The 12,176-nt window shown below is 37.1% G+C and overlaps 1 protein-coding gene across 5 annotated transcripts in view; it reads left to right on the top strand.

Moving 5' to 3' along the window:
* The window catches only part of CTDSPL (CTD small phosphatase like), an 83,840-nt gene extending 72,499 nt beyond the window's left edge, over positions 1–11,341 (top strand). For 3 of the 5 annotated variants that reach the window (XM_009918436.2, XM_009918438.2, XM_009918437.2), the window contains 3 exons: positions 3,068–3,160; positions 4,803–4,988; positions 6,906–11,341. In XM_009918436.2, coding sequence (XP_009916738.1) covers positions 3,068–3,160; positions 4,803–4,988; positions 6,906–7,031 — 405 coding nt within the window. In that variant the 3' untranslated portion in view covers positions 7,032–11,341. Of the gene's footprint in view, positions 1–3,067; positions 3,161–3,297; positions 3,324–4,802; positions 4,989–6,905 lie in introns of those variants that run through there. The other 2 variants (XM_069778292.1, XM_069778293.1) reach the window with 1 other exon arrangement.
* Positions 11,342–12,176: the final 835 nt, after the last annotated feature.

Genomic DNA, 12,176 nt, shown 5'->3' with positions numbered 1-12,176 from the left:
GATAAGTAAGAAATTAGCAAGCATTCAGTAAAGAAAAACTGGAGGGTTTGGGTTTTTTTCTAATGCCCTGAAGACTGTATATAAATCTCAGAAAAATGCCAGGAGCCAGTCAGTCTAGAGACTTAAACTGAAGACATCAGGCAACAGAGGAAAAAGCCAAGCCACAAATAACCATGCAGCATTGAGATTCAAGTCCAGCCGCTAACAAAGTAAAGGGGAAAAAATTCCAAATGAGGAGGAAGAGGAGAAAAGAGCTGCACTGTCAGCTGAAGAAAGCTTTTTATGTGAAGTAAACCAAAGAGATTTTGTAGCCCAGGATACCAGTGCACTTGCAGTTGCTTCCAGGATCTAAGTAGGACTTCTCAAAAAAACTTAAGGAGAATTACCATCCAGTGTATTAAGATCTGTTGTTCTCCAAAAAAAAGTGTTGTTTTAAAAAAAGAAAAAAAACCACCACCCACAAAAACAGGTGAAGGAGTTTGGGCTTTTTAGAGAGGGGGAGAATTAAGGGGAAAATATGGTGAGACCTCATCCTAAGAGATCACATTTATTATTAAGAAGGCATTTAACGTGAGAAGCAAATCTGTTGGCCAGAGCCCAATAGGTAAGATTTCAGGTAAAACAGCAAGAGCAACTCAAGTAGAGGAGGTTGAGGGTGCTCTGTGGTGGATCAGGAGATCTAAACTGCAGAAGGGAGACAATACAACTTAAAACACTGTGTACTTATAGCTAATACTGACTAGTTGCAGTATTAGGAGACCTACGAATTGCCAAAAGAGCACATATTGCAAATACTTGCTTTTATAAGCCCACTCCTGTCCGCAAGCCTGTGGTTAAGCAGCACTCAGTCTGTAGCTACTGGGTTGATTTACTGTATGCTCTCTTTATGGAGGAGGTGGGTTATGTTGCAAGCAGCAAAGTTCATATCCTTGGCTTGGAGTTTGTAATTACATTCCAAGTGGAAATACTTGACCGACACAGGCGTAGATAGGGATTGAGAGTGAAGAGGAGACTTCCTTTGCTGTGGCTGAAAACACTAGGTTTTAAACGGGAAACTAATACTAGATTCCATCACTAATTATCTAAGAATGAATTTAAGACTTTGGGGCGTCCCTTTTGTGCCCTCAAAAATAAGTGTAGGATTATAATTTAAGGCTAAAGAATTAAAAACTTGTTATGAACTGTAGAGTTAAGGAGTAACTCGCATCCTGCTATCTTTCCTCTTATAACTGGCAAGTGGGATAGTCTCTTTCTGCATACCCAGACGCAGAGGGACTGCAACTGTCTTTTGACCTGTGTCTTTAAAAATTTGAAGATATAATTTGGAAAGGAAATACTACAGAACAACTTCATGTAGTAAGATTTAAGTGAAAAACTAAACTGCATTTTTGTAGGAGAGGAAATTACTTGGTTTATGCCTAGTGTAATACGGGAAACTTTGCTGTAGTTTTGTGGAAACAGTGGTGTTGAAGTACATCTATGAACTGTCTTTAATTCATAAATTGTCACATTTATTTAATTGATTGGTTAAGTGCTGCTGTGGTTGTTTAAAAAAAATAAAAAATCTGGGTTACAAATTGTTATCTGTATCAAAGTTTGAATGTATTGCTTGAATTTGAGGGGCCAGAGGTAGTTTAGTTAAACTTCATAGAAATAACTTAAAGCAGATCATGTATTCATGCTATGAGCTGAAGTGGAAAAGTAATTAACATTTCTGCTTTGGTCATTAAGGTACAGCTCCATCATACATGTTTTTAATAAAACTTTGCTTTCAGATTTAGGTTTTCAATTTCAAGTCCCTATTATACAACTTTTTTTTTTTCTTTTCCTAAAGGCTTTAATTGTTACACTTCAGTTCAAGCTGCCATTTCCGTATTTTTCTCCTTCAGGCTTTTTTTCTGGGTGCCTTATGTTTTTTACTTCCTTATTAATATGAATTTAGAAAAATACATACAGTTAATCTAGTTCTATATATCAAAGAAATTCCTGAAATTGCATCAGTCTTGCAGTTCTTCCTGAATTCAGTTACATGCCAGACTGTTCCGCTTGAATTTTACCAGAATTAAGGATTATTTGCCAAATGAAGAAGATAAAGTGCTGCCAGTGTTTACTCTCAAACTTTTAATCTAAGTGCAAACAAGATAGAAAAATATTTTTCAAGCAGACTCCCCTCTTCAGCTTCACAGTATATTATGAACTACTTGTAAGCTTTCTGAGCAGCAGTTATCTTATCTTGGTATTTTCTGTGAATGAAATCATCTTCCTCGCTCTGAAAAGAGAGGCAAGGAGGCTCTAATACCTATTAATCAGGTTGTTGACAGTAGGCAGCCAAGCTTGCCTGTATGGTTGTCAGTGCAAGCAGGCAATATAGCGTTGCTGAAACCAAGCTGCTCAAGAGGAGAGAGATCCTGAGTATTTGCCATCTTTATGCAAGGTCACGGTAGAAGATGCTGTAGACTTTGCCACCAGATTTTGAAAGCAGCATTTGCTAGACATTTTGCATGGTGCTATGAAGATTTTTGGTGAAAGCTGTCTGCAGATCCAGATGACTGATAACTATCCATAGTAAGATATGGTACTTAGCACCTGGAATTTAAAAAATGAAAGAATTAGCCACAGGAAGAAAACAGTTTCCTGTTGTGCAATTGCTGTCATCATAGAGGTTTCATCAGATTTATTCCTTCTGTGAAGCTCTTCAGGACTGAAGACAGCAGCACCAAAATCATTTCGGTCAAGAGATCTGAATCCTCACTTCTTGAGAAGCCCTACTGTCTCTCTTTGCCTTTAATGAGATTTTTCAAGAAGCATCTCTCCAGATGATGCACAGTATTTGCAATTGCATAATCAGCATGGGTCTTGGCAGCCCATGCATTCAAATTTCTCATTATTGGATGTCTACTTTTATCTTGTATACTTTTTTTCTCCCTTCAGTATTCCGTTTGAACTGTTTCCATGTTAACTTTTATTTCTTCAAGCGTTAGGATTACAGGAGCGTTTGGGGTTGTTTTTTTTCCCTTTCCTGTTACCTTAAATACCATTTAAACCTAAATAGTCATTATCATTCCAGGTTTATGTATTGAAACGACCACATGTGGATGAGTTTCTTCAGAGGATGGGAGAGCTTTTTGAATGTGTACTCTTCACAGCCAGTCTAGCCAAGGTTTGTTCCTCTCTTCATCTCGTTAGCCCTTACAGTGCTGGTCAGTGGACTTTTGGTTGGGTTTTCTATGGATAATTATTTCCACAGTTGGTACTATCTTAATTTTTCCCCTTCTTTTCTGCTTCTTTGTCTGACAGTGTGTACTTTGTCTGCTAGTGTGTGGGTAAGTGTTTCCATGGTAACACCATCACATATGGGCTTGTCTCATAATGTAGCCTCCATGCATTGCTCATAATGCCAATATGAAAGGCTTACAAGTTACCATGGTTATAGTGAGAAATTAGAACAAATAGCGTGCAAGTAAAGCTGTATATTAAAGCTGGGCATGAAATAAAATACACTGTATTTAACGCTATCAACATGATCAGCCAGCAATTCAGAAATTTACTGCATCTGAAAATTGGGAACATGTTTTTGTTCTGTCAAGGTGCAGTTGCAATCTGGAGTTAGAAAATTAGACATTTTGTAAAGCTTGAAACATCAACAGGAATATTTTGTGCCCTCTGGTCTCCAGTAGCAGTAGTACCTCGTAGGTAGTTTTGTGGTAGACATTACAGTAGTAGACATCTTAAATTCTTCACTTCTTTCAATGTACTGTATTTGTGGTGTCTTGTTTGTAAAATACACTGATTATTTCTAAATAATACTCCAGCATAGTAAGCTTTTACTCCAACCTAGGGTAGAGATGGTGGAAGGGGACAGGACCCTGTTTGATCTGCACTAGTGCCCTCTTATCAGAGGATTCTTCCCTGCGCTCTGTTTACCATGTTCTGTTCAGTCACATTGTGAAAATCCTAAACAATGGAACAATTTCATACTGCACTTAGATGTCTAGCGGTTTTCATAGTCAAAGGATGATTGATTTCAACATCAGTTTCATTTCTCAGTTTAAAATATAGGAAAATGGTAACTCCAATCCTGCAAAAATAAATTACAACTACCATTTCCAAGTACGTGGTTATTTCATGTTCTAGTTTATTTGGATACTTTTCCTTGGACAGTTTATATCAATTGTTGGATTCTAAGCTGTGCCTCACTTAAAGTATCATCTTATATATAAAATAAGAATTTCCCAGTATTGTATGTGGGTATTTTTCCTAATAACATCTTTGTCTGATCTTTTATGGCCCAATTATGCAGTTTGGTAATCTTAAGATTCTTACTGACCCAGTCACTCCAAGGGCATCATTTGAAAAAGCTACATTGAGCTCACATGCGTTTATTGCAGTTTATCTTCAGAGGCACATGGAAATGAATCAGCTGTGGAAATGGCTTCATATAGATTTTCTGTTAGCAGTGGCTGGTTTTATGGTAATGTTAGGTGAGATCCCTGGATCCATCAACTTATAGGTAACTCCTAGGGTAACTATAAGTTGGCCCTAAGAATAAAACGTAATTGATAAATCACAGAAAACATTAGAGTGCAAGTTAGCCTTCCATAGAAAGATAACCATCCTACTTTTGTGTTATCTATTAATTACTTCAGGTTTGCAGGCATGTAAGTTAATTAACAAGGAGCAGGGAAGAAAATGAAGAAAGGGCATTTTATCTGAAATTATTTTGGGTCCCTTCTTTGTATAGTTCTGTGAAGTAGCCTTATCTGCACATTGCTAACTTCATGTTTCTGACTTGTATTTTTAAGTACGCAGACCCAGTAGCTGACTTACTGGATCGCTGGGGTGTGTTCAGGGCAAGGCTCTTTAGAGAATCCTGTGTTTTCCACCGAGGAAATTATGTGAAGGATCTGAGTCGACTGGGACGTGAGCTGAGTAAAGTTATTATAGTAGATAATTCTCCTGCATCTTACATCTTCCATCCTGAAAATGCAGTAAGTATTCTTAGTATTCAAAGTATTCAAGTGTAACTTTATTTTTCTGGTCCTTGCCCAGACTTTCTCTTTCAGAAAATAGCCTTTCAGAACGCTAACTAGCATTAGTTTCTGTGTTTTCTTAGACTGCAGGTAGGTTTGGGTATTCACTGCCAAATGGTGAAGGACTAGGGCAAACTGATCTCGACAACGTGTCATAGTCGTGACCGTTCATCTGCTTTCAGTTTTAGCTTTTGGCATGAAGTCCATCAGTTTTGAGAAATACCGAGTGGTGTAGAACCTGCATAACCAACCTAGCTCTAAAAGCAAAGCTGCCCTCCAGCACAGTTTCTGTTCTTTGGAGTGGTGATTACAGAAAGGGTGGTTGACTTTAACTGTTTTTGGTACTCCATCTTTTTTCATTGTGTGAATGAAAATATTTTATTAGACAAGATAATTAATGCTTTACTGGTTACTATCTGAGTTCTGTATCCGTGGCTAAGGGGAAGAAAAAAATCAAGATCCTATTGTGTTGTTATGCTTCTCCTTTTAAGTATTTTTGTGATAACTCACTTCACAATTAGAAATGTTGGTCAACAAGTTCACCAGGTTTTAGGAATAAGGATAAAAGCCAGGCAACAGTACTTCAAGGGAGAATAATTAGGAGCAATACGCATTTTCACTGTGTGTTTCGTATTGGCTCCAGTAGCTATGATGGAATTGCTCCATCCATTGCTGCAATCAGTACAGGTGCTCGCATCCGTTTTGTAGCTGCCAGGATAGCAAGCTGGAACTCCCCTTAGATCTACTGACTTCTAAACAATCAGGCTGTGCAATGTTTTCTTTGATGTTTTTAGGCTGCCTTTTTTGTGAGCTGTTAAAATTAACGTACGAAATTTTTATTAGGGACGCTGTTTTGCATGGTCCTGCCTCTCCAGGATAGCATGTTTAGTTTTTTGGGGTTTTTTTTGACATGAGCCATTTATCTTGCAGCATTCAGCTTTTAAATTCACATCTCAATACTGCAATGGTCTAACTGATTGGGTGAAAACATTTTTCTGGTTGGTGCCACACATGGTTTAAAGTTGCTATTTATAATAACCAGGAGCTGTAGCTCTAATTTATGTTCATGGTTAAAATTAAAAACCTGATCCAGATCATCATTTGGTATCTCGGAATTCAGTGCCAAGAAAATAATGAGCTGTAGAAATTTGGGAGATGAAATTAAAGGCCTTGTCAGAGTGGTTTAATCATGTATAGAAAAGTGCTGCTAGCTAACTGATATTCGAGTCTCTGCAGAAACCAGAGCTTGTAACAAGATCCAAGATAGTCTTTAAAAGACCTCAGTATACTTCCATAGTGAAGATACACAAAACTCCTTCACTAAACCCAGCCCACATATTTAAGAAGTGTTATTATGTTATTATATGCATTATTTTCTGAACCTGCTCTCAAGGTCTTATATTTTAATCAGAGAACTGTTCTGTACTCGCTGTTTAAATATTTGCTCTGCAACCTCATGCCAGAAAGGGTTGTTGCTGCATGCCTATGTTTAGTGACTCACACTGATAATACTTAGAGGGGAAAAAAAGACTTGCCCATAAATAAAGTGTCAGTACATCTTCATAACCTGTATGTTTCTTCCAGTCCATTCTGAATATCAAGGAGGCAGAGCAAATTGAGCTGCCCAGTGTTGGTCATGTAGGTTACCTGTAGGAGAAGGTCAGCTGCATGTCAAATGTTTTATAGTTGGATTTGGGACTGATGTTGCATAATAGAAAATGCGGACTTGAACGTGGTACTCTGCTTGAATGCTAACAACTAGCAATTTGCCTTACTGTGATGGCAGTGAGTATTACATGACATTTACATAAGCAAAACTTGCATGTTCTTCACATCATGAAGTCGTCTTAGTATTTGTTGGTTGCTTTGTTTCAGGTGCCTGTGCAGTCCTGGTTTGATGACATGACAGACACAGAGCTGCTAGATCTTATTCCTTTCTTTGAAGGACTAAGCAAAGAGGAAGAAGTTTACAGTATGCTTCATAAACTCTGCAACAGGTAGCCCTTAACTTTGACTGACTTCTGCTACTAGATTGCAGTTGCTAGAGGCTGTCTCCATCTTTTTCAGCTCTTTCAAATGTAAGCTTTGGGGAGGTCACCCCTGTCAGAAGTGCTACTCTTGATCTTCCTGTTACATTGGACACGAAGGACAATCATGAGTGATGCTATTAAGCCTTCAGAAGCCTGACTCCTAAGGTCATGTGTTCAGACTACTTTTTTAAAGGAAAAAAGAAAAAAAAAAAAAAAAGAAAAAAAAAAAGAAGCTATTTTAAATGGGACTCTTTTAATGAATTTCATAAATGGACATCTTTTACTGGATCAGCTTTTCTTAAAACATGCCAAAAAAGAAGCTTGTATTTCAGCAGTTGAATTTCTCTCCCTTTCTTCCCCTCCCACTATGCAGACAATTTTACCCCCCTGCTTAGAGCAGTTGACCTGACTCTGAATTTTTTCTTACAGAATGAAGTGCCTTTTTGAATGTTATTTTAAGATAAAAATTCATTTTTGTATAAGACGTATTTCCAGACATCTTTTAGTCTTGTATTGTCTAAATGCTTTAAAAGGAAAAAGGAAAAATTTTATAGAGCACTGTAATATATAACAAAGGAAAAAGTTGAAACAAAGATGCTGGGTTCTTGTCTCCACAATGACATTAAGTTGTATTACATTTTGTCATGCTCAGAAGGTTTAAGCGTTTGTGGGAGGGGTGATTTGGGTTAATTACATGGTTGTTTCACTGATACAATTTTGGGCACAGTTTTGAACATATCTGCAGTTGTTTGAGTATTATAGAATGATGGAATTGAGAAAGTAAGGTGGCTAATAGATCTAAAGCACCTTTTATTCTAGACAGATGAAGTTCTATTGTCTCTGCTTACGCACAACTGCCATGCCTCTTATTTTTTGGAAAACCATTATCTTGGGAGAATGGGGAGGAGATCTATTTATTAGTTTAAGATTCTTTTCTTTAAAAAACCCATCTGGGTAAGCTGGATCTGTATTGAGCTGTTTGGAGTACTTTTTTTCTTTTCATTGCTGCTACTGTATACTCACCAAATGGAGTTGACCATCGGCTGTTATACTGTTTTTGCCACTGTGCCTGTGCTATGAAACATGTTCTGTAAGCTGCAAACTTGGGCAATAAATAAAGTGTAGGCTTCATAGCCCACCCCTAGGTATTAATCCTATGGTATCTTGATATACCAGAGAACTCAGTTAAAGGTGACCTGTAAAGGACTTTATTTTTTTTTTAATTATTTTTCTTCAATTGGGATGAAGCCCTCTCCTTTCTTTGGTGTATAAAAATGAAAAAAGTATTTTTCCCACATCTCTGATTTGTATTTCTTCTTCCCCAGGGTGTAATGTACAGATTAGGACCTTTATTGAGTCTTGCTGGAAGGGCAGAAGTTACTAGCCTAGACTAAAATTGGTCCTCCGGCTTTGGAGTTGAGTAAGTCTCATCTCTGAATCTGAGAACCTGCTTAGCATCTTCTGTAGTGTCATAGGTGCCCTTTCAAACAAATAACTTTTAAATATTTTAAGCCTTTGAAGAACAAGGCCCAGGATTTGTTGGTTTTTTCCCCTTTCCAGTGTCACCTTTTCATTATTACCCACACCGTAAGTCTGCAAACGTAAAAATCACAGCTATGTTTGGCTGTCATCAGAGAAAACTAAATGGAGTTGTTGGTGCTTCTAATTAGCCTAGTGCTAAATCCTGAATAGTAGATCCCCTTTGTCTTTTCTGTTTTTCTCAAAAAGTCTTGACGACTTTGAAAAAATAATTGTAATGGACTTGGATTGTCATCCTTGTCTAACGCATTGGTGAAGCAGCTTAACAAATTCATTCATAGAAGGGCAGGCCAGCCTACACAGGCAGTGAGTAGATTGTCATAGGTGCAGTATAAAACTGAAAGATGACTTGCCCCCTTGCAGTGCAGCTGTGCTCCAGCTGCTTGCTCTGTCTCATAGCGAGGGATGTTGGAGGCAGTCCCATGACGCTCATGAGTCTGTACGGCATCACCGTTTTGTTTTCTTACTGGTTGGCATTACCTTCGTACTGTATAATTCTGTGCCACAACAAAAGACAAAACTGTCAAATTTTAAAAAAAAACAAAAAACAAACAACCTATGTTGTTTAAAAAATGAAAAAAAAAGGACGTATGGATTCTGGTTAGTCCATTAACGTTTACTTTCAGTTTAAGATTGTTTAATTTTGTATTTGACTTCAGAGTAATGAAACTGTAAGCTGCCAAAAAGTTGTTCTCTGAGCAGTATTTTCAACTGTGTTTGTAGCTTCTAGGCTTCAAATACAGTTTGCAGGGAAGTATTCAGGTTGTAGTTAATTGTGCAGGTATGATAGGAATGGCTGAAAAAATTCAAAGACTTTCTCACTAGCATTAGACCAAACAATCTTTCAATTAGACAATAAATAACCCCACCGAGACATTGCCATTTAACGGTTGTGACCTGTTGTACGTGAGACAAACCATGTCATTAGTTTGCATTTATGAAAGCAGCGATTTCATGAACCAGTTGCCTTAAGTCTGTGAATGAATGTTGATTATTAAAGTGTCTTGTATTGTTTTAAAATCCGCATATAATGGACAACTGAACTTCTGCACCAGCTTCTGGAAGAATGGTTCTGATGATGTTCCGTACAACCATACATGTTCTGTATTGTTTATTTTGGCTCCTGAAATCCACAAATTTTAAAAAAAGAAAGAAAAAATATTTTAACTTAGTACAGCACTAAAGTGACACTTGGTGGTAATACAAAGGTGAAAAACTTAGCAACATTTTTGATCTTTGCTAGTATCTTAAGAGTATTTTCTATAACTTCTGATGAAAAAAAATTTTTTTAACTCATTCCCATTGAAATAAAACTTGGAGCACTCTGCAGTCAGGTTTGGACTTCCCTGGGTATTCAGATTTGGCCAAAGGGATCAAACTGTCGTAGTTGTTTATTTTGACACTATCATTGTACTTGAAATTTCAAGTGTTAAGTTTGCGTGAATATACATACGCTATATATTTAGAGTTTCTAGATTTTAACAAAGCAATATAGTTCTGTCCATAAAGTCAGATAATGAGTGGAATGTTTGTAAAATTTGCAATACGGGTATTTGATTGTATTTTAAATACAAGATTTTAAAAGTTAAAATAGGAAAAAATACTTGTTTCCTAAATCTCTTGCATATTTTGAAGTGCAGTTAATGCATGCTGGTCAGCAGGGCTGTTATAAACCCTGGTTTTCAAATCTATTTCTGGATATTATAGAAGTATTAAAAAGTCTTCTCCCATTGGTCATTCTGTTCAGCTAAAGAAATGCTGCCTGGCCTGAAGTTCTGTTGTCCTTTTTATGTCGGGTTAAAAAAGGTTTTTTGCCTGTATAGGTATTTTTAAATTAAGCTGTAAGGCAGAATGCCTTAGATTCTTGAAATTCAACTGAAGTGTTACGATTAAATTGCCATTTGTAAACTAGGGCTGTGCGCAGAATACTTGTTAACCACCAGGAAGCGTGGCAGGTTTTGAATGGAAGATCGTAGCAAATGTACAATATTGCTGTGTTCATTTAGGTAGCTTTGGAAGAATAATTTGTCTATTTGTTTTGCCCTTTAATCTTTTTTAAACAGCAAAGTTATACATGGAAGAAACTCAACACCTGGAGAGATTTGGTTATCAGTGTATGCAATCACTTTATCACAGCATGATTTTGATTAGACTGGTTGGGGACAATAAAGTATCTAAATGACACTGGTGTGTACTGATGTTGCAGCTTTTGAAATTTCAGTGTAAAAAAATCTGTAGCTATATAATTTACAAACACATAATCCTATGTTTTACAGATTCTTTTTAAACTAATAAAACACAGTACCGCACAGCCCTATTTGTAAAACAGAAACAAGTTTGTGCCTCTGATTTCCAAGGTGCTGTGATGTTTTGCCTTTGTGGGGCGAGCAGGGCAGGTGAGACTTGCGTGGGGCAATTGCTTGAAAATCTCTGGGCTAACTATGCAAAACCAGCTGTCAGTTTTCTGTTTCACATTATATTGTAAAAATCCAGCTGACTTTCTTTCTTGTTAAAGATCTGTTGGGAACTTCGTAACAGAGGAGTAAGCAATGGCAATGTTTCTTTCTTTTTTCTTTTTTTTCTCTAATAATGGAGCTGTTTACACTTTAATGCAATGAACAATCCAGCGATACTTGAGAAACACTACAGATACCATATGAGTGTTTTCAGGAGAGAGAAGTGTTGTCAATCAGGTATTGAATGGTTTCTTTACTGTCACAAATAAAAAATTTTAACCATATAGTTACTTGTGCATGTAATACTTCTCTGGGAAAAAGAATTTCTGCACTTCTCCTTCAGTAATAGTCACTGCCCTAACTTGACAGGGACTTCACTTCTGCTAATGCACTTCCGTGTTAGATAGTAAAATCACCCTTCTCTGTTCCACCCTCCTCCCCATCTCCTCTTTTTAAGTCATGTATAGGACTCCTTATTGACTGCCCTGGCACCTGCTTGTGCAAACAGAGCTGATGAACTACTGATGAACTCTGCTAAGTAAATTGGTGGTGACTCTGGCAGATGTTCCAGCTATTTAGATCTCTTGGATGAGATCATACAATAATTTGTTCAAGTCTCAAAGCTGTGTGACTTCTTTTGAAGGGCTTACTTCAGCTACTTGAATAGCTGTTCTTAACATCACTGCCATATCCAAATGAATATCTGAATAAAACACTTATTTGGTTGGAAAGTCTATTTTGGGACTTTTTATCTGACATAGTAAGACTTAGGCAGAGCCTTCCTTTCTAGGAAAAGGCACATATTATTAGTGCTTTGTGAGCAGAAAACCTCAGGCCTGTTAGAATAAGCAGCTGGCTCAAGATAGCACGTTAGTTGCAATTAAAAATATTTTTTAGTTATTCCTGTGATCAGTTGGAATGACCTAGACTGCCTTTAATTTGTACTGGTAGGTTGGGGTTTTTGATTTTTTTGTTTAAGGTTGTTTTTTGGTGGTGGTTGTTTTTGTTGGGGTTTTTTTTTTAGTTTTACCAGTCTCCTTAGCTGCTACTTAGGATAAAGATGCCTTTCACTCAGTAAAACAAGTATGTCAAATTAATAAAACAGCTCATTTACAGTGTTG

This window comes from Haliaeetus albicilla, chromosome 2 (assembly GCF_947461875.1).
Source record: "Haliaeetus albicilla chromosome 2, bHalAlb1.1, whole genome shotgun sequence".
NCBI classification, from domain to species: Eukaryota; Metazoa; Chordata; class Aves; order Accipitriformes; family Accipitridae; genus Haliaeetus; species Haliaeetus albicilla.
This window is presented reverse-complemented; position numbering and strand designations above follow the sequence as displayed.